The sequence below is a fragment of the Carassius auratus genome, chromosome 26 (assembly GCF_003368295.1).
Source record: "Carassius auratus strain Wakin chromosome 26, ASM336829v1, whole genome shotgun sequence".
In the NCBI taxonomy this organism is placed as follows: domain Eukaryota; kingdom Metazoa; phylum Chordata; class Actinopteri; order Cypriniformes; family Cyprinidae; genus Carassius; species Carassius auratus.
Window position 1 is genome coordinate 14,342,536 of NC_039268.1, and position 25,777 is coordinate 14,368,312.

The 25,777-nt window shown below is 36.8% G+C and overlaps 2 protein-coding genes across 3 annotated transcripts in view; one reads left to right on the top strand and one right to left on the bottom strand.

The window, feature by feature from the left end:
* Positions 1-1,204: 1,204 nt before the first annotated feature.
* On the top strand, positions 1,205-4,890 carry eef1a1b (eukaryotic translation elongation factor 1 alpha 1b). Its single transcript, XM_026204374.1, has 6 exons — positions 1,205-1,471; positions 1,569-1,874; positions 1,960-2,177; positions 2,281-2,537; positions 2,878-3,112; positions 4,055-4,890. Exons 3-6 carry the CDS (start codon positions 2,027-2,029, stop codon positions 4,177-4,179), a joined length of 768 nt encoding a protein of 255 aa, XP_026060159.1. The 5' UTR covers positions 1,205-1,471; positions 1,569-1,874; positions 1,960-2,026; the 3' UTR covers positions 4,180-4,890.
* A 165-nt stretch (positions 4,891-5,055) lies between these two features.
* Positions 5,056-25,777, bottom strand: part of kcnq5b (potassium voltage-gated channel, KQT-like subfamily, member 5b) — a 94,002-nt gene continuing 73,280 nt past the window's right edge. Inside the window, exons 4-14 of one of the 2 annotated variants that reach the window (XM_026204372.1) lie at positions 23,332-23,507; positions 23,021-23,146; positions 21,813-21,923; positions 20,722-20,817; positions 19,636-19,730; positions 18,714-18,740; positions 16,196-16,416; positions 12,354-12,462; positions 10,257-10,388; positions 7,603-7,729; positions 5,056-6,851 (exon numbers count right to left, since the gene is read on the bottom strand). In XM_026204372.1, the coding sequence (XP_026060157.1) occupies positions 5,727-6,851; positions 7,603-7,729; positions 10,257-10,388; positions 12,354-12,462; positions 16,196-16,416; positions 18,714-18,740; positions 19,636-19,730; positions 20,722-20,817; positions 21,813-21,923; positions 23,021-23,146; positions 23,332-23,507 (2,345 nt within the window). In that variant the 3' untranslated portion in view covers positions 5,056-5,726. Of the gene's footprint in view, positions 6,852-7,602; positions 7,730-10,256; positions 10,389-12,353; positions 12,463-16,195; positions 16,417-18,713; positions 18,741-19,635; positions 19,731-19,910; positions 20,000-20,721; positions 20,818-21,812; positions 21,924-23,020; positions 23,147-23,331; positions 23,508-25,777 lie in introns of both variants that reach the window. The other variant, XM_026204373.1, reaches the window with a different exon arrangement.

Below are 25,777 nucleotides of genomic sequence, written 5' to 3' on the forward strand. Positions count from 1 at the left end.
CTGAAGGGGAGTACAATTTGTTTTGGACAAACTATTCCTTTTAAGTTCACCCAAAAATGTATATTTTGTCATCATTTAAACACCCCCCTGTATGACATTATTTATTATGTGGAACAGAAAAGTTCAACAACACTGGACCCAATTGACTTTCATTATATTGACAAAAACATTGAGAGAAATTGCTCATTTATTTTGCCCGATATTTGTTATATTTCTATATACAGTACACATATATATATTTTTCGGTTACATAACAGCTGAAATGAGTTGGTTTTATCAACTCTAAATTGACTGACTCTGAGTTAAGCGCATGCATCACAAGTATAAAAAGCCATTATCAATGGATTGCATAATTAAATCATATTTAAAGTGCATTTTTCTTATTTTACAAATGATCTGCCAATAGAGTATGAAAAATACGGCAGTGGCTATTTACACTAAGTGACATACTTGAGATACTTTCTTAGCGATAGATGCTATATACAGTAGGCTAAGTGCAAGTAGCTCTAGATGCTATTTACAGAAAGCATGTACAGTGAAAATTGTGATATATTCTATTTACCATGTAAAACAGGCTAAGTGTAAAGAATAATTAGATGCTACAGTAGTTATGCTTTATACTGGCAGATACATTTGCACCTCAGTATTGTTGTACATTAACAGGATGCAATAATAACAGATTGTAAATGATTATATTTATTACATTTATAAATAGTTGTATCATTATTAAACACTCGTTAGGCACTTTACTTCCACTTTTAGAACATTTTGTTCATTTTTATTGAAAATAAATTCTAATGTGACATGTGATGGGAAAAGTGAGAAGAACTAGCTCGGCAAAATCTGGACTCTAACCCAATCAATCGCGTTACAAGCTAGTTTTCCGTGCCCAAAACATTACTGCCTACACCATTGAAGCCGTTATTCACATGTTTCATATTTAACCTTATGTGTCGATGGAGGGTGGAGCTACAGTAGATTTGCACTTAGTAAAAAAGACTCAGAATAATCTTGCACTTAATTTAGACACACAATCACAACTCAAGCCATGTGCTCACAGAAAACCACAGTGCCATCTGGTGGCTTTCCTGGGCACACCAGCTGAAGACTGTGACATACAATGACAAGACTGTGCTGAAACACTAAATATCAACATTGTTGGAACACTGCTTGGCCAGTCAAATTGGTGGCCTGAAAATAACCGTTGCATCTTTTGTGACAGAGAACATTTGTTTACGAAATTCAGTTGAAGACTTTTCTCTAAACAGATGTATGTTCTTTACCCTTCATAGATGGGAAAAGGCTCTTTTAAGTACGCTTGGGTCCTTGACAAGCTAAAAGCTGAGAGAGAGCGAGGCATCACCATCGATATCTCCCTGTGGAAGTTTGAGACCAGCAAGTACTATGTCACCATCATTGATGCTCCAGGACACAGAGACTTTATTAAGAACATGATCACTGGACCTCACAGGTTTGTATGTAATCACATAACAACAGCAATAAGAAAGTAGCCCTTTACTCATTAAAGTGTTTCCCTAATCTTAAACATTTAATTTCTTTTGATACAGGCAGACTGTGCTGTGTTGATTGTGGCAGCTGGCGTTGGAGAATTTGAGGCTGGCATCTCAAAGAATGGCCAAACACGAGAGCACGCTTTGCTGGCATACACTCTGGGTGTCAAACAGCTGATCGTGGGTGTCAACAAGATGGATTCTACAGAACCCATTACAGCCAGAAGCGCTATGAGGAGATTGTGAAGGAAGTCAGCACTTACATCAAGAAAATCGGCTACAACCCCGATACAGTGGCATTCGTTGCAATCTCTGGATTAATCGCAAGGTTGGGGGTTTCGATTCCCTGGGAACACATGATAGGTAAACATTGACAGCCTGAATGCACTGTAAGTCGTTTTGGATAAAAGCGTCTGCTAAATTTAAATTAAAAATTAAATCCTAACAGGTTCCCACCATCCAAACCATTCCAAACGGTTACATGTATTGGCTATGATCAGATGTTTTCTCTGTAGATGACCTGGTTCAAGGGCTGGAAGATCACTCGTAAGGATGGGAGTGTCTCTGGGACGACTCTGTTGGAGGCTCTGGATGCCATTCAGCCTCCAACCCGCCCCACTGACAAACCCCTTCGCCTCCCACTGCAGGACGTTTACAAGATTGGAGGTAAGAAGACATCCAAACTGAAAGGGTCTTATATATATATCTAAGTTATATATTTAGTAACATGTCACTCTTTTAGCATTGTGCTCTTTTTGTTGCTATTTAGGAATTGGTACTGTGCCTGTGGGACGGGTTGAAACAGGCATTCTGAAACCTGGCCTAGTTGTGACATTTGCCCCTGTGAATGTGACCACTGAGGTGAAATCTGTGGAGATGCATCATGAGGCCCTATCTGAAGCTCTTCCGGGTGATAATGTGGGCTTTAATGTGAAGAATGTCTCAGTCAAAGATATCCGACGTGGGAATGTTGCAGGTGACAGCAAGAATGATCCTCCACAGGAGGCAGCGAGTTTCACCGCACAGGTAAAGGTCTTAGTGTGCTGTTTTATAGTGTTAGAAAACGATTTATCACGATTTATTATCTACTGTAGATATATGCCTGTTAGGGTCTACACTGAAAAAAAATGTTAAACATGTAAAATAACTGGTTTTATTCAAAATTTAGTCAAAATTATTTATCATTGGATCAAACTATATACATTATTTTAGACCAACGAAACTCATTTCTGTGTATTAAATCAGGTAGAATAACTCTTTAATAAAAGAATTACCACTTTTTACAGTGTAACAAATAAGATTTCGTTTAAAATGTCCGATTTTGACATTACAAACTATTCACTGATCCGCTTTCTGTTCTGGTCAGGTGATCATTCTGAACCACCCAGGTCAGATCAGCACTGGTTATGCCCTCGTGTTGGACTGCCACACTGCTCACATTGCTTGTAAATTTGCCGAGTTGAAGGAAATGATTGACCTTCGCTCTGGAAAGAAGCTGGAAGACAATCCCAAGTGCCTGAAGTCTGGGGATGCTGCTATTGTAGATATGATACCAGGCAAACCCATGTGTGTGGAGAGCTTCTCTGAGTATCCTCCTCTTGGTAAGGGTCATATCTTAATTTGGATTTAAAGTTATGGATTCCTCTGGAATCTTTATTATAACATGCCTGAATTTATTACCAAATTCACTCCCGCTGTAAACATGCCTTAATTTTTCAAGTTCTTTTTACAAGAATATTTCACCATGTTTCAGTGGAGTGGACTTTTTATGTATTTGTCTGCAGAGTTTGAGGTAAAACACTAAGTGATAAGAGAGAAGAGAGGGACAAACAGGAACAGACTCAAAAAATGTAATAGGTCTAAAACAGTGAATATTCATGGAAGAAATTTAGTCATATCAATATGAATCCATCTGGTCATATTCTATAGGGGGAAATCTTTCGCCCTCAAGTGAAGTTTCCAATTGTCCAAAACACGATGGCGAAAGATTTCCCACTATAGTTTTCTCAAAATCTGAACACAAGGATTGAATGGAAAGTACTGAATTTCACCCATGAAAATTAACTGGACACTGATAACAGTAACTTCACCTTAAAATGTTATGTGAAAGTATACACTGTATATGTACGTAAAAATACATTAAGGTGTATATAAATTTAATAATATGGTCGTAAATCTATATTTAATAATGGACTCAAAATCAATATTATGCCAGGGAGTTTCCTGGTCTCTCTTTCTCCACAATCTCTGTTTCTGAACCTGCCAGGTTTCCACAACAAAACCCACCCAATTGTTACGCAAAACAAGCACAATCGCATTTCAAGGGGGGGTAAAATACAAGTTTTTTGGTGGTGTTCCACTAAAAATTCTGAAAATATCACATTTTCAGGGTCGCTTTAAGCCGTGGACATGAAAAACAACCTGCGGCAACAGTGATAAAGTAGCCCAATTCCACAAGAAAACCATGGTTGACCCTTATTTATAATAACTACATTTGTTTTTAATAATACGTTTATTTTTTTCGGATGATCTTCATTTCCCAGGTCGCTTTGCAGTGCGCGACATGCGTCAAACCGTAGCAGTGGGCGTCATCAAGGGGGTTGAGAAGAAAACCCCGACCTCTGGGAAGGTCACTAAATCTGCCCAAAAGGCCCAGAAGAACAAATGAATGTTGTGCTGGGCTGCGAACACTCGGGTCAGCCACACCATCCCTCCTCTTCTCAACTTCATAAACAAAGCTTGGTTAATTATCACAATGCATCGCAAAAGCAGAAGAAGGAAAAGTAAAACTTATGCCTGCTTGACAAAGATTACAGTAGTGATAAGTATATTTATTTTTAATCATATGTTCTGTTTGAATTATCTGTCTTCGTTGTGGTATTTGTTCTATTGTTAAATTATTCGAAGCACTTTAAGCAGATCTGCCTCTGGTGGGAGTGTGGAGTAAGCTTTGTTTATCCTGTAGCTTGTGTGCAATATCGAAACCCTCTTGCTAACATTGCTTGTGTAACCTGGCTTGCAATAGAAGCTAACTGCTCCAGCTTGTCCGAAAGCTATGAGATTTTATCTTAGTCTCTTAAGTTAGTTTGATGTGTTGTGACATGGCTTTAAAATTGAAGTTCAGTGTCTTTTTCTGTTTGCATGAAGCTAAAGTAGCTAGCGCACTTTACTGTCTAACCTGACAGCGCTCTGAACAAGCATGAGCCATCTTGTTTGCACTTGCACTCATGTACCTTAAGGGGAATATGATTCTCCATTATCTAATGTATTTCGGTTCATAACCAACATCAAAATACATTTGAACTCAGATGCCTGCTTCTAAATTACTGGACAAAGAAATAACAAGAAGACATTTTCACAGACATCTTTGATGGTGCTTTTGTATTTTAATCAGACATTTGAGAGCTCTGACACCAATGTTCACTACTGGTGCACATGCAAACAATTTTTTTTGTAAATATCATTATACAATAATTATTTATAATGTATATTGTATAATGATGTATATTTACAAAACAAACTAGATTTTAAGGTGGACTGTGTGAATTGTGTTTGCGTTGTGATCAGAGCTAAAAAAAAAGAAAGACAAATAATAATAAAAAAATAGCAACTGATGTAGAAAGGAAACTATGAGGTGCTCTTCTCATCATTTAATATGCTTTATCAAAACTGTACAATTTTTAGCAGCATCAGTTTCCTACAACATGTCTGGCACTTTTTTTGTTTTTACATAAGAAAAGTAAACAACCTTTTAATACAATAAAATCAATTCAGAAAGTGTGACATATTTCTACTTATGTCTTATGTTCTGACACCTCATTCTATTTTTGTCATATTTTGAATATTGGGTTGATGAGCCATTCTTTAATGAGACTGGAGACATGCAGTGTTCATGCAGTCCAATGGATAGTTTATGCCATATCTGATTTTGATCATTTCAGGAGTTTGATTATTAATCTACCACATTCTATTAGATTTTTTTTTTTAAATGTTACAGTACATTTTAAAAAAAGAACAATGCATGCAATGATATGTCATGTACAGTGGCCAATATAATTTCTTTCAAATAAACCAAAATAATAGAACACGTATAAAAAAAGATCTAAATTAGCCTTGGCCTCATAAAAATACAAAACAATCCAAAATAACTCTCGTATCAAAGTTTCATTCCATCAGAGATGGTTTCTAAGAGTTTGTAATACATTAGTAATGTAGTTATTTTAGTCGAACATGTGGCATGTTCATAGTCTCACTGCTGCCTGTATCGGGAGTATGTCCACTTTCTAGGTTGTGACTAGCACCACCCGTATTACTTGTCCTAAGCAGCTCGGAGGAGAAGGATGCATCATTGGGGGTCTGGGAAAGAAAGTTGAACCCTTGAGTATGTGTCTTAGTTGAGAGCTCAAGGTCTCTATCGCTGATGAAGAGATCAGCTTCTCCCCAGGCCCCTACTCCCATCTCAATGCCCCCAGCTGAAGACTCCTGGCTGCTGCTAACGCTGGTGGAGAAACTCGCCTGACTAGAATGCGTGTCCACACTGAGACCTTCCAGAACAGGCTCCATGAAGTCCTGAACAGAGAGGGATTTCCCTAGTCCTCTGCCTCTACTGCATTGGCCTTGAATTGGGGCAAGAGGAGAGACTGGAACAAGAGGGTCCATCTCTGCATCCATGCTTGTATGTCTCCTCCAAGAACTGTCCTCTTTAGCACTGGGTCTGCTTTTTTGCTGAAGCTTGCAGCTAATACTAGAGTTAAGCCCAAAGTCCATCCCGACTCCTCTGAAGCAGGATTTGGAGTAGTCGGTAGGGTCCGACCTAGAGGGTCCCATGCTGCGAACATGACCTGCTTGTGGAGGAACAGAAGAAAGTTGAAGCTTTGAAGAGGTCGGGGATGAAAGAGGAGGAGGTGGTTGACTGACACATGGAAAGTGGCCTACAGAAGAGTGAAAACTGTTGGCGCTGAGGATTTGAGAAGGACTCCCTTGTGCTGATGGACACTCCATGGATGGGGTTGAAGGAACCTGAAAGGTTGATGGGTTAAAAGGTGAGGCAGAGGCTGGATGGAGCCCGGGAGATGATGCTGTGGAGTTGTTCTGGTTGTGGTTGAGTTCATTGGGGGCTAATATTAGTTGGAGTGCTCTGGGGTGATTACCACAGATGGACTGGCTGACCTGGGAGGAGCAAGAGAGATCTTTACTTAGGATGGTGCTCGGATAGTCTAAAGTCTCCTCCAACCCAAAAGGAGGAAGAGGGGAGAGAGTGAGGGCAGAGGAAGAACCCTTCTGCAGAACCTGACGGTAGATGTCCAGCAAGGAGTCCAGCTTAGTTTCAATAGACTGCACCTATAGAGACGAAACATAGACATACTGTTTGTTGAAATACATGTGTCATGTTCAATACAGTGGTTCTACATTAAAAACAGTTACAGGGAAAATTAATATCTTGATCTTGTGTGTGTGTGTGTGTGTGTTTTTTTTCTTTGCATTAAAATTTTTTAAGATTAGAATTTGCTAAGGGCCACTGCTTTATTATTATATTTAATATGATAGTTAAGAAACTTTGAACCATGAGACAATGACATTAGAAAAACAACAATCTCAAGGTAAATATAATTTCTGAACAGAATATTAGAGTAATTTCCCTTGTAAAAAGAAAATGTAAAAATTTAATATATTATTTTGTATTTAGGATACAAGCTATGAAAACAGCCTTATCATTGGCCAATTTTATTTCAATAATGTTAAACAAATCCATCACCATCAGTTTCACCCCATAATGTTATTAAACACAATTCATCTTTAGAAATAGAAACAACACTGCTGGCCATTTACAAAACTAAAAAAAAAAAAGAAAAAAAGAATGTTATAGCTGGTCCATAAACTAGCGAGAGTAAGAAAAGTGTGTTTTAAAAGACTTTATTTTCTAGAAGTCCACAACTCTAAAACTGGCCATAGTTGAAGAAATAAACACCTAAAAACCAGTGCAGTATTCATAGATTCAATGAAATATGAGATTAATTGATTCAGTGTGTCATACTGTGTGGGACATGTGAGTAAGTAAAATCGCTGTTTAACTGAGTGTCTCTAAACTCACCTGTCTTTCTACCTTACACACCCTTCCCAGCATGCTCACGTCTTCCAGAATGTCTGAGTCAGATAACAGCTTTTCTCTGACCTTCTTATCCATAGGCATCTGGCCCCTACCAAGAATCTGATCCACCCTAAAAGTGAGAGACAGATGTTAGCAAAAAGACTGGATTGAAATCTGTTTAAAGAAATACAAATACGAAAACGAAAAACACTTTTGAAATCGTTACTACTAGCAAACCAGATTCAAGATTTATATTTTTCTTGTACATCGACATTTGATGAATTAAAAATTATATAGACTTTAGATTAATTTGTTGTTCATTTAGACTAGGGGTGTCAAACTCAATTCCTGGAGGGCCAGAGCCGTGCAGAGTTTAGATTCAACCCTAATTAAACACACCTGATCCAACTAATCAAGTCCTTCAGTCTTATTTGAAATCTACATGCTATGGTTGTTGGAGCAGGGTTGGATCAAAAGTCTGCAGGGCTCTGGCCCTCCAGGAACAGTTGACACCCCTGATTTAGACGATGAAGTGAGTCAGGAACTGTGATGTTCTGTTTTGGTCACATGGTGGCACTGGTCTTGCTTCATTATAAACCTTGGTCATTTGACTCCATAGGCTTCAGTGATAAAATAGAAACATATTTAAAGTGACAAGAAGACCTGCCATGGTTATAAAGAGAAAAATGTCTTGAAAAGGGTACTTGGCATACAACGGTCTGCTTATTTTTTTACTTTTTATATTAGACTACATATCATTTCCCAAGGTTTTATGAAATAATGTAATGTTCATTTAGTAAATACTTCAGAATCTCAGCGTTTGCATCAGTGTTTTCAGAATATTCTAACTGATTGTGAACACCGAGTAATTAGATATTCTACGTATTTGACATTTTCCCCATATGTAGCAAGGCAGTAGACATATTCAAAGGAATTTTTGAATCAAAAATGTCCTGTAAATTTCATATTATACTGCAATAATGATACACAGCTTCTCAAATATGCCACATCACATTGTCTGGCAGAACCCCAGGGTTTGACCACCACCCAGTGACCCATATATGACCAAGGAGAAGCACGGCCTCAGGGGCATCAGAACAGATGTGACATGATGAGATTAATGTGAAGGCAACATACCAGTGCGGATATGATATACTGTAGAGGTCACGAATGCGGTGGCTAATTATCTTTAAATGTCATTGTTGAGTAAATGTTTTAATTCACATATTATGCAACACAGACAGATGTTACACAAGATGGATGTACTTGATGTATCGAATCCTTGATTGACTGTGCCATTATTAACCTCTGTTGATTGGGCTGCATGTTTAGAAATGCTTGCTGCTGCTCTTTTTAAATATATGAGCATTGATTGTTATGTGTTATTATGTGTTATTGGTGTAAGGTATAAGTTTATTTATAAGTGAGTATGCTGCAATGTGTTTTGATTGGCTGTATCAGGAATGACTTTTGTTCCTATTGTGCTGTTAGCTGTAATTTATATGCAAAGAGTGAATGCCTAGTGATTAGTACACAAACATGCTTTATTTTGTGCACATGTTGGTGGTGCGATGCAAGTTCAAACCCTTCCTTTTCTGATCTTTTTAAGCGGCAAAAATACCTGCTGTACTTGTGGATCTGCTGTAAATCAGTTGTAAAAGACAACTGATGTCATTATTTAGCTCAAGAGTGTTAATCGATCAAGTATAGGTAGTTTGAGAATAGGAAGCAATGTTGTTATTCAACTCGAGGCAGTTAAGTTCAAAATCAGTTGAGTTGATATTGCAAGATGCGATTCAGCTGTAAAGTAGCTCTGTACTTTATGTAAGTTTTTGACTTTACTAAAGCATAGAAATACCATAATATGTTTGCAGATATTTAAGAAACATGTTAACATGTTTATCTGAAAAACAGTGCTACAGTTAGTTATTCTCCCTGAAAATGTGCGTTCCGGTCGGGAAAGTCTGTCTTTGTTTTGTGAATCCGCCCACTGAAAGCTTACCTAATTGTATTTCGGCACCCTGGGTTGTCAGTTTGGCGGAAAACACAGCATATTTCATTTCATTCATTGTCATGTGCACTTGTGTGCCCAAAGTCTGAGGAGGAGGGGCTGGGTGAAAAAACCTTCTCAAATATTTTGCATTTGGACTGCAATACCTAGTTTAATCACTCAGTGTCAATCCCACATACAGCACCTTTAAGAACAAATGATAATATGTTTTGTAAATAAGGATAAGCCACTCACCATTCGCCACACTAGTGGACATTTGTTATTTGAGGTCATTAACAGCAATTTGGTTTCTTACAGTCCAGTTGTTTCAGTTCATCAAAAGTTTCATGTACTGAAGTCTACATGTGTGTATGCTATAAATCAAAGATTTCTTTGGGTTTGGTAAGAAGTCCCTTCTGCTCACCAAGGCTTATTTGCTTAAATACAGAATAAACAGTGATACTGTAAAATACTGCTGCTAAATTTTCAGAAGACATTTTGTGTAAACCATCACACTTATTTATTTTTTCCAGGATTCTTGAATGAATAGAAATGGAAATCTTTCTACCATTAGAAATGTATTTACTGTCACTTTTGACAATTTAATTTTCAAAAAAAAAAAAGAAGAAAAAAAAAACATGTTTGGACAATTGTTGGGTTGTCCTACCTGGTTTGCAGACTTTTAATTCGGCAGAGCATGTCCAGATGACCGGCTGAATATTGCTCTATTACATCCTTTACATCATATGGTCGCAGAGTTTCCTTAAACTTCTTCTTCGCCACATGGAATTTCATGATCCTACAAAACCATATGCTAATGTTATTCTTCCTTTGAAGTCGTATGAAGCCCAAAACAAATATGTATGCACTAATATCTAAAATGCGAATGTGTCTTGTTCTTTTGAGCAAAATACAGTATAAATTACAATATAAAGGACACAGAACTAAATTATGCTTTTTCGACTAGATTAATGGAACAACAAAACAAAACAAACAAACCATGACCCAATATATTACAAATCAAATTATTAGCAGTTTACATTTAGGGTGACTGAGAACAACCACAGCAATGTTTCTAAAAGGTGATCAAACAACAACACAGACAAATCCAACACCCTGAGAAAGTCTGAGCTTGGGGTCACACAGACGACAGTCCAACCGAACCCCAGCTGAAAGCTACAGGGTTACCACAGCGTTTCACCTACAGCCGGGAATATTCAGTGAAGCAGGACAGCCTAAAGAAGACTGAGTTCATTTTTCATTCCTCATAATCAAAGCGCAAGTGAGAGGCTGGAAAAGATGAGCACATACTGTCAATCTAGCACTGAGCTTTTCACTGACCCACACATGCTAGACAAAACAAAATGAAGAGCGTAGTTGATGTGTGTGAAGTGTGAACAGTATTCTATCGTGATAGTGAAATTAGATAATGAGACACTGATTCATCTCATGCTCTCAGTGGCTGCGAGTATAATTAAATAAGACTGACAAGCAGACAGTGCCATTTTCATTAAAGACAATTGAGCATATTTTTGTGTGTTTATGCTAGGCTATAGAGGTTAAGTAAACCTTTTATAGTTTGATTTCTCAAAGAATTGTAAACACTGCAGATCTGTTGTGCCGTCAAACTTTGCACTCTTTGCTTGAGGCCTGTACCACAAAGTAGGTTTGAGGCAATTTCGAGTTATGTTGTTCAGTTTTGTAAGAATTAGTGGCAAAATCTGAAGTGACAAAATTTAAAGGAATAGTTCAGTCAAAAAATTAAAGCGTGTGCCCAAAATTTACCCAGGAGTAGTTGAGTTTGTTTCTTGACGGGAATAGAATCAGTTACTCACCGATGGATCCTCTGCAGTGAATGGGTGCAAACATTTGATAAAAAAACATCACAATAATCCACAAACAATCCACATGACTCTAGTCCATCAACTGACGTCTTGTAAAGCAAAAAGCTGCAGGTTTGTAAGAAACAAATCCACCGTTACTATGTTTTAACTTGCTGTTATAACTGGTGCCTCCATCCATTATCCATAATAACACCTCCTGCAGAGAAATATGCATAGATCAAGCACATTTTACAAGCCAAAAAAAGTTATAAATAAATATTTGGGTGGATTTTGATGTTAGAGGACAACAGAGAATTGACTTTTTCACTGGAGGATGGGTTATTATGCATTATGGACCATGGAAGCAACAGTTTAAAGTTGAAAACATTTTCTTGAATTTGTTTCTTAGAAGCATGCAGCTTTTTACTTTACTAAACTGATGAACTACATTTTTGTTGATGATTTCTGTATTAGTGTGATCAGCTGTTTGGGCTTTCATTCTGGCGGCACCCAATTTACTGCAGAGAATCCATTGGTGAGCCAGTGATGTTTGCTTCAAAACCCTTCCGTGTGCACACACTTGTGGACTAATCACAAATTTAGGACCAAACCCTGATGAAATTATAAAGAACACTGTGGTATTCTCAGCCAGGTTATATTTGTTTGGGTTTAAAACTAAAAGCAATTACTGTAGATAACCTTGAGTTTGTTCAACTTGTTTTGTGACATACTGTACAAACAACAGTCCAACAAAGCAACACTGGCTCGGCCATTTGTATTGTATGTGCCACAAAAAAAAAAAAGGTTTTGTGTCGAACCCTTTAATGATTTTATGTCAATTAGCACTGAGAGCTCATCAAGTGCTGACCTTCATTTATAATGTTTTGGAGTTCTGAAATACTTCAGCATTGTGAAGTGAAGTGAAATATCGCTGCTCTTACCTCACTGCTCTGATGACGGTCTTCAGTGCGGGCGGCAGGTCCTCTGCTGACATGTCACAATGACACCCTTTCTCATCAAAAGCGTCATCAGCACCAACATTAGCCTCACCTATGACACACACATTGTGTCACAAAATAAAAAAAGTCAAATTTTAACTAAAGTGCATAAAGGAAGTAGGGGTGCATGATAAATATTGGAACTGATAACCAGATGTTTATCATGCACCCCTACAAGAAAGGAGAACTTATGTGAAAACCATCTCCAAATGTAAATAATTTGGGGGAAAACAAAAAAAGGTTTTCATAAAACGAATTCATTTTCATAAAACTAATCATGAAATAGTTCAGGTCAAACTGAATTTAAAAACTGAACAATTGTACAGTACGTGTACTAAAATAAATTTCTAAGAACATGCAGAATTTTAAGTCCATCAGTGTATACAATAAAAGAACACATTTTCAACATTTCCTCAATCATGTTGTAAATCTCTCTTCTTAAAATATATATTTATGCCTGTTTTTCTGAGCTAGCATGTCACATTACATTTCTGTGAATTTTACAGCTGGAAGCACTACTTTAAGCAATCATCTAAATTGGAAATAGTTCACATTTTCTGTGTAAAAAAGAGGTGAATGTAGACTCAAGTGCATTTCTGCAGCTAGAAAGTGGTGTGTTGGATGCACACAGGATTAATCATGCCCTATGCTCCTTGAAGGATTCTCACAACATGACTAGAGAGGCTGCAATCGATCAGTCTAGTGAAAGAGGAAAATATTTACAGCCATCAGTGAGGAAGGAATATATGCTTCTGGCTAAAATCAGATGGTTTTCAGTATGCGATTTGAGGCAAAAGGATTATTGACTGTAGATTTATGCTACTTCTTGAAAAGTTCAATTATTTATAAGATTCCCATAAGTTACCACACTTACTAGATTCTCACGGACCCCTAATAAGGCCCCAAGAAATTCAGAGATTCAGCAACACTCTTTAAACACATAATCCAGTGATTAAAATATGTTTGCTAACTGAAATAATGAAATAATAAAGGAATAATAAAGAAATAAGTCACTGAAAAATGAAAATGTGCTGAACTCACCCTCAGGCCATCCAAGATGTAGATGAATTTGTTTCTTCTCAACAGATTTGGAGAAATGAGGCATTACATCAATTGCTCACCAAATGTCCATCCCCTGTTGCTCTCACATCAAAATCCACCCACATATTCGTTCAGAGCTGTTTTGGCCTCTTTTAGATTGTGCATGATCTGTATATTTCAATGAATTTTTCACTGAAGAAAGAAATATTATGGATTATGGACTGGTATTTTAGTCAGCTTTTCACTTTAACTGATAAACTGGGGCTGTGTGGATTATTGTGATTGTGATGTATATCAGCTGTTTGGACTCTCATTCTGACGGCACCCATTCACTGCAGAGGATCCATTGGTGAGCAAGTGTAGTAATGCAAAATTTCTCCAAATCTGTTCCCATGAAGAAAAAAAAAAACTCATCTTGTTCATGACCCAAGGGTGAGTAGATTTTCAGATTTTGAGGTTTAATATTCCTTTGAAACAAAATAAATAAACAAATGAATAAAAATAGTGGCTGAAAAATCTAAATAAAATAAGCAACTCAAATTATTATAATACGATTCGAATTTAATACAAAATAAAAACTACATTTTTTGTTGTCATTGAGTACTCATATGGTGAATAAATTGACCTGTGTGTCTGAGTGGGAGAAGACATCCCACCTGCAGATGGCGATATGACGTATGATGCCAGTAATATTACTCACACATACTGTACAAAGACAGGCACCAAAGGAATTGAATGATTGGTTATATTTATGTATAAACCTTGTTATATTTTGTTAGTTTGTTACGTGCATGTTTGTTTTATTCATATATGATCATGAAGCAGAAATTAAGCTTCTGAAGATGTTGCTGGGAATCAGAGAGAAGGGGATTCTCAGTCATATTAGACTGTAGTACATGTAAATACATTGTGGATCTCCTGCTTGTTTCCTGAAAGTGCTTCGCGTCTTTGACACAGTAGCATATTAAAGGGGGGGGGGGGGGGGGGGGGCGTTAATGTATTCAGAGTTGTTCACAGTGTTAAAGAGATGAATTTTCATGCTAAACATGGCCAATGTTCTAAAATATAATTTAGAAGAATGACTGAGAATTTCTGTGCCGAATTATTATTTTTTTTTCCGATTGTGGATCTAATGACGTAGACGAGAGCGGAACTCCTTATATGAGCATTTCTCTTGGAAAAGCGCGCCCGCGCACACGTTGACCAGAGGAGAGCGAGACCGTGCACATCAATGTGCTTCAGAATCGTCAGCGACGCTGCATAGGATTTGTTCGAGAATGCCTCCAAATAAGTGCGTTGTTCAGCTTCCCAAAGAACCCAGGGTTACATGAACAGTGGACGCAGTTTGTTTTTCTGGTCATTTGAGTGACAAATGTTTTATAAATTAAATTAATTAAATTATTACATTTATGAGTGAATATTGTTTGTTTGTCTGCCATTGTTTTATGTATGTTGTTTTTATGTATCTTGATGGGTGAGGGAGCACCCCTAATTTCGTTGTACCTTCACAGTGCAATGACAATAAAAGGCTATTCTATTCTAAACAACGCCCAAGTCAACGCTGGATTTGCACATCGTTTGCTATAAAAACATGGAGCCATCTCTGTGATAAAAGATCCCATTAATGTAAGTACAATTGCATCAGATTTCTGTATTTTGTTGGAAATCAGCACATAAGTGAATATATGTGAATGGAAACAACACGAAACATCAGTATTATAGCTACGCCCACGGCACGCCTCCAGGAGCTCTGCTTTTTCCGCAAAGTAACGAAAAGCTGTATTTTTCTTTCATAAATATTTTAAAACTAAAGACTTTTTGAATATATGAAGGATGCAGTACTACTAGGTACTCAAGATTAATATGAGATTAGGTGAAAATGTGTATGTTATGTACCCTTTAAGACACTTAAAGTTGGTAAATAATTTTTAATTAACCATTTGACTAAATGCTAAATGTAGCCTATATGATATCTACCGCTTTCCAGAGGATAAAGACTTCATTAATTATTTACATTAGTGAATCACAGACAAAATAACTGCCAATAGTGTGTCTTAAATTCAGCTCCACACTGACTTCTTTTATTACTGAACGTTTGTATAAAAAACAATATCACATTTGCAGGCCTCTGGTGCCCTCCTGCCATTGGTTCAATAAATAGAAATTCATTAAACCCAATTCTAATCATATCTCCACATGGCATGCTTACACACTGATGATCTGCTATAAACAAAGAAAAAAAAAGGAAAGATAGAAAAGGGGAAGAAGGAATGAGGAAATAAATGGATCCTAGTTTAGTCAATGGCCTTTGGGACCTAATCAGGAAAATATGGACTCACAATGATCCCAATCAGATGGACAAACCATTCTTACCAAAACTACCAAAAAATTATGTTGATTACAATCATAATCATCATAATCATGACAATTATCATTAGCTCGCTAATGTGTCACCATGGCTGGCCATAATTATATTGGTATTTCTATAAATGGTATTTCTCATGAAATTCTGAGGTTTTGGTATTTTAAACTGGAGCAGTCACAATGTTATTTATTTGAAGGAAGAAAAAACTATTTTCCAGTTCAGATTTTGAATTTCATTATGTCTTAGTTCAATATGAATTTCATTATATCTCTTAACTACATAGTCAGTGTAGAATAAAAATGTTTTGAGCTAAATTCTCAATTCAATACAATTAAATCACAGCGGTTCAAAGTAATTCTCCAATCAGAGTGTTGTTCACCTTCAGTAGTGGAGCGTGATTGGCTCTTGAGACGGAGGGAGGGTCTGAATCGGGTGCGGTCATTAAAACTCCAACTCTTCTGGACCTTGGTAGGACTCGATCCATCAGTGCTGATCTCAGCTCCAGGCGAACGTCTGTCTATAACAGATGTCTGCCTGCTTTTAATGCTCTGTCCACGTGGGCTTGCCATTCTTACCCGGTCCTTAAAACTCAGTTTCTGACTGAGAGGGGGGGAAAAGAGAGAGAATAAGAGAGTGGAAGAAATAACAGCACTTTCCTTCCTGCCATGAGCCATGGCAATGATCATCAAAGAGTTGCATGAAGTACAAAAATCGCAGAGGCCAAGTCATTTTTTATGAGTTCTGCATTGCTTGCTTAGACCTCCATATTAGAAGTGCAGTCAAACAATCACTCTAAACAATCATTATGAAAGAGCCCTTCAGGTACAATATGCCAGTGTAAGATGAAAGACTCTAGAGGAGCATCAAGAAAAGAGGGATACAAATCCTTCACATGTGCCTATAATTTTCCATGATATCTACCTGTCTATCTATGTACATTGATTTACTTCATTGTGGCTTGAAAGAAAGTATTTTCACTTGATCACAAATATGTTGAGATAATTATTCAGAGTGAGATTAACTGTTCTCTTATTGCATGAAATGTGAGTAATGAAATGCATTTTTCATGCATGGCTATTAACATGGCACAGGGTCAACACTGTAGATCATCTTCTAGGCTAATTTATTAGGTTATTAAAATCTCTAATGATGAATATCATTTAGTCACATATGAATTTAGAGATATTCACAGTTCACTGATGCAGAGGCCAGATCAAGTCTTTAAAGGTCAAGTTTAAGTCAAATATCATTTATGGTGAATTTTTGCAGGCAAAAAAACGTGACTTATCTCTAGTAACTCTCAGACTAAACAGCTTTCTGTTTGTCAATCCGATGAAATTGCATAGTCAACTTAAACTCAATGCGAGATTTTCCAGACGAGTGGAAATTTTGTAGCCTTCAATTGGAAACTCGCTAATGTGCAGATTTCTATTGAAATGACTGGATTTCAAACGCAAAATTGCATCGAGCAACAGTAAAAAGTGACCATACTTTGTTGGTCAGATTTACTAACAGAGTGCACCAGCGCAAGCACAAGAGAGTTCTATAGAACACTCATCAGAAATCATTATCTGTATTGAGTTTAAGAGAAAATACTCTGCAGTCCTCTCAGTTTCAGGGAAAACAATAGAACAGACAGCTGAACATGAGTCAGAGAAAAGAGCAGCGGCCACTCAAAAATGCAGCACTGCAGTGAGTCATCCACTTCTGCTCAATAATGTCACATTAGCAACTATACTAATTATGGTATCATTGCCTCTTGGTCATTGATGAGCACTGCATCATAAATGAGTGGATGGATGGTCGTTTCACACAAACAACTGGTCAGAACCCACAGACACAACATTTCCAAACACTCTTTGAAATGTTCACTCTCAGACAATTGTCACAGACAAACAATTGAATTTATTTGTTCTGCACTTAATAAATAAATAACGATGTGGAAATTATTTTGTCTGGCCTTGTTCATACTGGCCACGCTAATATGGCTCAATTTGAAGTTGTATCTTAGTAATTATGCAAATAAGTCCACTAGCTCTTTCTTATATCTGGACTGATGAGACTGTACATTAGTAGCTGCTGTGTAATGCAGTCATTCAAACAGCCTGACTTGACTTTTCTCATTATTTCTCTCTCTAATTGAAGTCAAGGCCCCCAATAATCACATTTGTCTGGTAAGTGACAAAACATGAAAACATGAATACATCTCAATTATTGGCTATTCCGTTACATCTGTTTAATGTATACATGGCCAATGAAAATTAGAGTGCACTTCATAACAGATGGCAGTAAACAGTCTCAGACATCAGAGGGAAGATCAAACTGATCAAACATAGAAGCCTGTTTCCTTCTCAAAAGTAAACATAAAAAATTAATCGTGAGATGAAGCTTAAAAAAAACCCCAAGTCTTAATTGTGGTCAAATCACAACTTGAGATATAAAGTTGCAATTGCAAGAAACAAAGCCATAAGTGGACTTTACCTGAATAAAGTCAAACTGCAAATCATACGGTAAGATATAGTCACAATTTCACAAAATTTAAGTCACAGTTACATGGAATGATGTCACAGTTGTGAAATATTAAGTCACACTGCAAATGACCCTGTCACATTTTGAGATTTAAAGTCACAGTGAAAAATAAACTCACAAATATTAGAAATATAGTTGGAATTACAATAAATAAATCTTCGTTTTATATGATAGAAAGTGCCATTGTGAGACAAAGCCTTAATTACCTTTTTATTTTTAATTCCAAGGAAGAAACAGGCTTCCATAGTCAAATGAGGTTTAACACAAGCATAACAACAGCAATGTTTCAAATTCGGTCTCAGCTGTAAATTATTTATAGTGTAGAGTAAATAAGATATACAGTATATAAGATATGGAACAATACAAACCTTGTTGATGACTCTCCTTGATCCTTCCTTTGCGTGGTGTAGAAAGAGAAATACATAAAAGGGAGATGTTTTCAATGAATCTTCAGTAGAGAATAAACTACACATGAAACAGTTTCAGATTCACTGGATCCAGTTTATCATTGAATACTTCATGCATACTAATGCATTAAAAGCAACAGCCAGTTCAAATCATAATGCATGGATAAATGCAACCATTAGCATATACATGCATATCACAACATGCAGTATTGCATGACATTCATAAGCTCAAGCAAACAAATGTGCCATATTTGAAGCCCTACTAAATGACTAGTTTATTCTCTGTGTATTTATAGTTATGCTTTTTAGCAGGTCTATTTACATTTCATGGTGCTGTGTGATATATGCGCACATACTGTATGAATGACAAGCCAAAGGCGCTGAAGTCTTTATCTTAATCAGTTAGACAATTTGACTGCTGCTAATACTATTTACCAAGACGGAGGACTGCTCATGCACTTCATCTATAATTGGCCCATTATAACAGAATGTGGGCATAAACGCGAAATGGAGAGAAACATTACAGTCCATTCGCATCGTTTTTTCCCTTTCCCTTTGAGAGAAAGACTGCAATCAGGTGATTTCATGGACAGCTAGCCCTACATTAGACCTGTTTTTGTCTGTAACAATGGATCCTGGTTTATACTGATTTCTGTGCATGACTATAAACATATGAGATAAATCCGTAATGGACAATGTACTTTTTTTGAATGTTGTAATGAATAGGACGTGCAAACAAGAGGGGAACGTGTGGGAGGCAGGCATAATTATGTTGCACTAAGGAATCAAACAAATATAGGGAAAGTGAAAAGTTTTCCTCTGTGGAAATATAATGAATGAAGCCAGGGATAGACAGGAGATGCTGCCAGGGGTTTGTACCTACTTTGTAGGACTGCAGGTATGCAACGCCTTCAAATGAGGTTTCCAGGTAGCAACGGAAACCGAGTTCTCATCAGCCGCATAGCTACGCCACACACACTACATGCAAAAATATATAAAACCAAAAGAACAAAGGATAAAGGCAGAAGAGGAAAAAAGACAAGAAGAACAAGCCCATAGAAGAGAAAGAGAGGAAAAAACAAAACAAAAAGGAAAAAGTAGATTAGTAAAAAAAAACTACACAGGTTTTTTTCGGTCAGAGCGGGCATCCATACATGCCTCGGGACAGGGACTGTAGACTCATAGTGACGCCAAGTGGCCTCAAGGTAAGGACGACTACCATCGGTGGAGTAATATCGCCACGCAGCCTTATTCAGGGTTAGGGAGAGTAAAACATGGTAAGCTGAAATATAAGGCGCACACACACACACACATTCTCTCGCTGGTATTCCTATCATTATGGGGACATTTGAAAAATAATGTTTTTTCTACTGTACAAACTATTTTCTTTCCCGTTACCCTAACCCTAAACCTACACCTCACACAAGCTATTTTAGATTTTTCAAAATACCTCATTCTAAATGATTTATAAGCTGTTTTCCTCATGGGGACATCTGGCCCTCATAATGTAGGGAGTACCAGGTACACACACTCACACACACACACACACACACACACACACACACACACATTCTTGCATATGTGGTTTACAGCGACTCTCCATAGCCGTAACACACATGTTTTATGAGGACAACTCCCTAATGCATTTTACAACAAACTCTTAATTGCTGGTATCCAAACCAAATCTGTCCATATTAAACCAGTATGTCCAAGCAAATAAAGTCTCTTTGCTGTGAAGTGAACCATGTTTGTCTGTTAGGTAAGACTATCTGCAGTCTCAGCCATTTCATAAAAGATTTATCAGGCAACTGTGGTGCATTCAGACACAAATAACAGATATATACAAATATATGAGACCATTAGAAAACAGTATACAGTATAATAATGACACTACAAACCAAATTATATTGTATAGAATTGTGTAAAATCCCCAAATGTGAGGGCAGATGTGATGACTCTGGTGTCTGACCTGTATGAGGCAGGCAGCAGGGTTCCTTCTCTTCTCAAAGTGCTTCTGTCTGTGCTGTTCTTGAACCTTCAGGGCAAAACCTGAACCCAAAATACCCTGCAATGCAAGTAAAGTAGAACCATGTCACTGATGCTATAGTTTTGAATTAGACAACAGAACTAGGAAACACACACATGCTAGCAGCTCTCTGTAAAAGCATCTTCCACTACCAACAAGCAATAGTATTACATGTTCACTTGACATACAAATATTTCTTAACATATTATGTCAAACTGAATTCTTACAAAGTTGGTTTATTACTACAATTTAAGAAGTTCTACTAGGGATAGTTCACACAAAAATTATGTCACTAATTTGTGTAATCAATACACTAATCAATGTATGTTAGTATATTCCAATATATATTCCAATATATGTATATATATATATATATATATATATATATATATATATATATATACAGTAGTAGCACTTTAGGTTTTATATTGCACAATCATCCAACTGACTGTAATTTAAAATATTAAGTTACTAACTCAGCAGTTTTTGGCTTTGATTATGAATAGTATAACATTTAAAACCACCAAATGCTCTGAAAACAATGTTAAGTAGCATGAAGCTTGCAGGCAGGAATATATAGCATTAACTAAACTAAGATGAGTGGTCAAACTCAGCTCCCTCAACGTTTTATCATTTCATGATAAAAAAGTTTAAGTCCAAAGGGGTGAGCGGTTTAATTCGAAATGAGAACATCAATTTCCACTATTTCCCTCAACTCATTTAGGCTGATTTGTAAATTTGGCTGAAATCCTTGTTGCTCTGACAGGGTAAACAGCCAAACTGCCTTTGCAATTCACAAAGACACCTAATAAAATTCTGCATTAGGAAAATTTAGCAGCCAGGAATAAGATTTCACTGTGTACTGAAGGCTGAAAACCAAGAAGAACATTAGCGACTGTCTCAATTATGCAAATGATTTTCTTTATTGGTGTTGCTTGTGGAGAAGGGACAAGATAAACAAACACTGGATTAATACTGTAGATAGTGTAAGGAAACGAGGTATGAGGATGTTTTGTGCTGTAATTAAGGTTTACCGCGGGCAAAGTGAAGAAAGAGATCCCAAGCATGGCGAAGCCAGCAGATAGCATCCGTCCAGTCCAGGTTTTAGGAGTCTTATCTCCATAACCTATAGTAGTGAGGGTGATCTAATAAAATAAAAAAAACACACACACACACACACAGAGAGGGTCATTAGAGGACTTTCCAGTTTGTATATGTGAACTACATAACTTATATATTAAATAAAGTGTATTATAATAATTTATGACAGAATGTCCTTTAGGACTCAGATGTAAAATAGTTTACAATATTGCAAACAAAATGTTATTTTATATAGATTTTTTTAACTGTTTTGTATTTTCATTTTTATATTTTATTTTAATGAATTTATTAATATTACCACAAACTGCATAGGCCTAACATTAGTTAACATTATAAATATGACATAAACTGAACAAAAAACAATTGGTTTTCTGAATGGCTCTTTAAAAATTGTGCATTATTAACTGCATATCATGGTCGATATAAACCATGTTTATCTTCACTGCAACTGAGCTGTGTTTAGTGTAGTTTGGGTTATTTTTTTTTTATCTTGTGAAATTTTATTGATGGGTTTTGAGGATGATATCAACCAACTTGCCCAGCTGGCATCTGGCTAAATTGGCAAGATTTTATCTATTGACAGACTGAATTTGCGTGACCTCACCATGACCTCATCAGAACAGATGTGCTAGATCATTTTTTTACTTCTGAATGGTGTTTATCTCTGTACTTATGCATATAAATCTATATTTGTCTTTTTCGTTTGGGTTGAAACAGTCTGAAGGAGCCTGAAATCTATTCTCTGAACCATCAAAGGCATCCAAGCGAGACCAGAGATGCCGTTTGTCATTTTTGGCCATCATGATTGCTTTCTATCTCCATGGAAATGGAATCTAATGGTCCTTCGTATAACCTTTATGAAAAAGGTTTCAATTTCCCAAACAAGGTGCAAGGAAATGATCAAAAGGCTGAAAAGTGTGAGCCTGAAATCATTACTGAAATTTGATATCAATGATCATATTAAACTGAAACCAGTACGTCTTGCAGTTTTTCCAGTAATGTTGGACACTACAGCCAAAATTACCCAGAATGCATTAGAGTCACACGTATCTGGCACCACAAGAACTTCTTTTGTAAAGCTCTGTATAGGTGAGAATAATGCTGTGACTCTGGTGAAATGCACCATTGTGAAGAGACTCACCGTGCCCCACCACAATGCATCCGCATAGGTGGCAAAGTCTTTATTGAACTCTTTTTCCACCAGATAAACCAGGAAAGAGGAAAAGATGAGCACAAGGAACCCAATGTACCAGGCGGTGACCAATTCCTGTTAGACAGAGAAGCATTTTGAGGACATTTCGAGGACACCAGGATGATCCTTACAAAAGTACAGAAAGTACTTCAGAATATGATACAGAAGTTTTTGCTCATAAAGCAATGCATGCATTTAAATTGTAAGTAACTCAAAAGCAAATAATTCTAGATGGTGACTTGTCAATGCAATAGACGTACCTTGCTGTGTGCATAAACTACAGATCCCAGAAGCTTCCAGGTTCCTCCACGGCGGTCCATGCGTACCATTCGCAGGATCTGTAAGAACCGTAAGCTTCGCAGGGCAGATGTTGCAAAAATGTTGCTTTGACTCCCAGCCGAAACCACCGCAAAAGAGGCAATAAGCACTATAATGTCTGACGGTTAGGTAAAAGAACAGAAAAAATGATGTCAGAAAACAGTTTACATGCGTAGCATATCACAGGAGATATAATTCGCCAAATGTGTTTTAACAGCATATCAGATTCAAAAATATTTATTTAGTTAGTTACAGTTTAATTTTTTTTTCAATTGTCAATGTAGTTTTAAATGACTATGACATCTCCTCAGCTCAAACTAGACAATTTATTTCTCAAATGAGAGTTCACAACATAGCCATTCTGTTCATGTAAATGATTGAAAAGAGTGATTTCTAAACTGTTATTTTGCCCATATTCTGTGGGAAATGAGGACTGAGGGAGGAGAAAAGAAAGAAAGAGACAGAAAGAACAAGCGAACGGACACGGGAAGTTCACACAGAAACCACATCCACTTGGAGAAGCGACATCAAACCCTCAAAAAGCACAAACAACTACTCAACTGCAATAATATTTTTTTCTCTTTCTGATCCTCCCTCTAATTTCTCAAATACTTTGTAGTCGATGAACTCAAACTTTCCAGAGAAAAGGGCACTCTACTGCTCTGTCGTTATAAGTCAAATCATCACATCGCATGTGTTCTTAAAGTCTTTGGGGAGTCTCGAGCTGGGAGAGAAAATGCTTATTTAGGTGTAGAAGTGCACTCTGGATCTATAAATTATGACTCCGTTATCCAGCACAGCAGAGAGATGACTCATGTACTCAATGAAAAATACATCAGGCCTTCACATGAAACAGACCACCAACACATCAGCCCAATTGAAAAAAAAAAAAGATTGTTCCGCTATCTTTTAAAAATGACAATTAGAAAAAGATTATGGAGTTTCGGGTCCAAAAGCCTGAAACCTCTAGTGACAATGCTTTTATTTGTCATGTTTCTAATATAATGCAGCTTACATTAAATATATAACAATTTCAAATTCCTCATTTTTATGTTTATGCCAGATTTAAAGGACAGCAATATGGATAGAGAACTCATATTTTAGCCAGAAGCAAAGGTTTGACAAACTCATCTACATCTAGGATGGCTTGAGGGTGTTTATTTTATTTAACTACTCCTTTGATATGATAAATTGTATGATTGATGAATTATAAATCTAGTTATACATTGCAGAATAGAAATGTAACAGTTTTGGCTTAAAATGAGTGACAGAATATGTTGACTGTTACTTGGAGTAAGTTTATTCAAATCTGCAATATATGTTTTTAATTTGTGCAATAACTAACTTTAAGAACAGCCAGGGATACCCATTCTTGGTGTTGCTATAAACTGCTGGAGGGTACAACAAAATCCCATACATCATCATCTGAACACCATTCTTTCTTTGACAGGGTTCATTCGTCAGTTTAACACACAAATACCATCTAATGGCAGCTAATAACTTGTTGAATCAATTAGTACACATGCACTCACTTTAAATGTTACAAAGCAAAATAAACCCTGAATAAGTTTATCCTGGGGACAGCTTTGCAACCCATCTGTTAAAAAAAACCTTGAAACTACTTAAAACTTTCCAGCAACAATCATGGTTTATGATGCATGAATGCAGTATTTCCTAAAACATGTTGCTGCTAGTCGATGTTCGCAACAGTATTTACCCTCAGGTTCTGTAAGACCTCTGGGCACATAAACATTCCCTCATAATGAGTTTTAATGATCTAAAATCAATCACCTGTTATTAATTCTTCATGCATTCTGTTTCCATTAACATCATATTGATGAAATGGGGCTTTAATGTGCATGCGTGTGGTATAAAGTGACTTCAGCCAGAAAAGAAAATGACATACAGTAATTCTATGTTCACATGGTATCAAACCAGATTCACAAGGTTCAGAAGTCTCTTAAACATTTCTACGTTCAAATGTGTTTCAAGAAGTAGTCTAATGGTTATATGAAGAGCTTGCACATGGATATGGATATTAAATGGCTAAAGACCAACCATTAATCAAATTGTTATCAGCATTTCAGCTGCTCCCTAGTTCAGTTCTAAGTGCACTAGCAAGAGAGTCAAAATCATTCCAGCACTGAGACATTTGCTCCATATAAATTCCCAGAATGTCTGCCTATGACAAACTGAAAAATATTAAATCCGAATGGTCAAGGAGGAGCACAAGTGTGAATGTGTGAAATAAGTATGAATTTTCTGTTGTGAAAAGAGATTAGGATTTTAATGAACTCTAATATCTCGTGAGCATGAAACCGCACCGATTTCAGAATGGTACTGTACGGCTGAAAATAGCTATGCTTTAATGTGCAACTTTGTACAGTA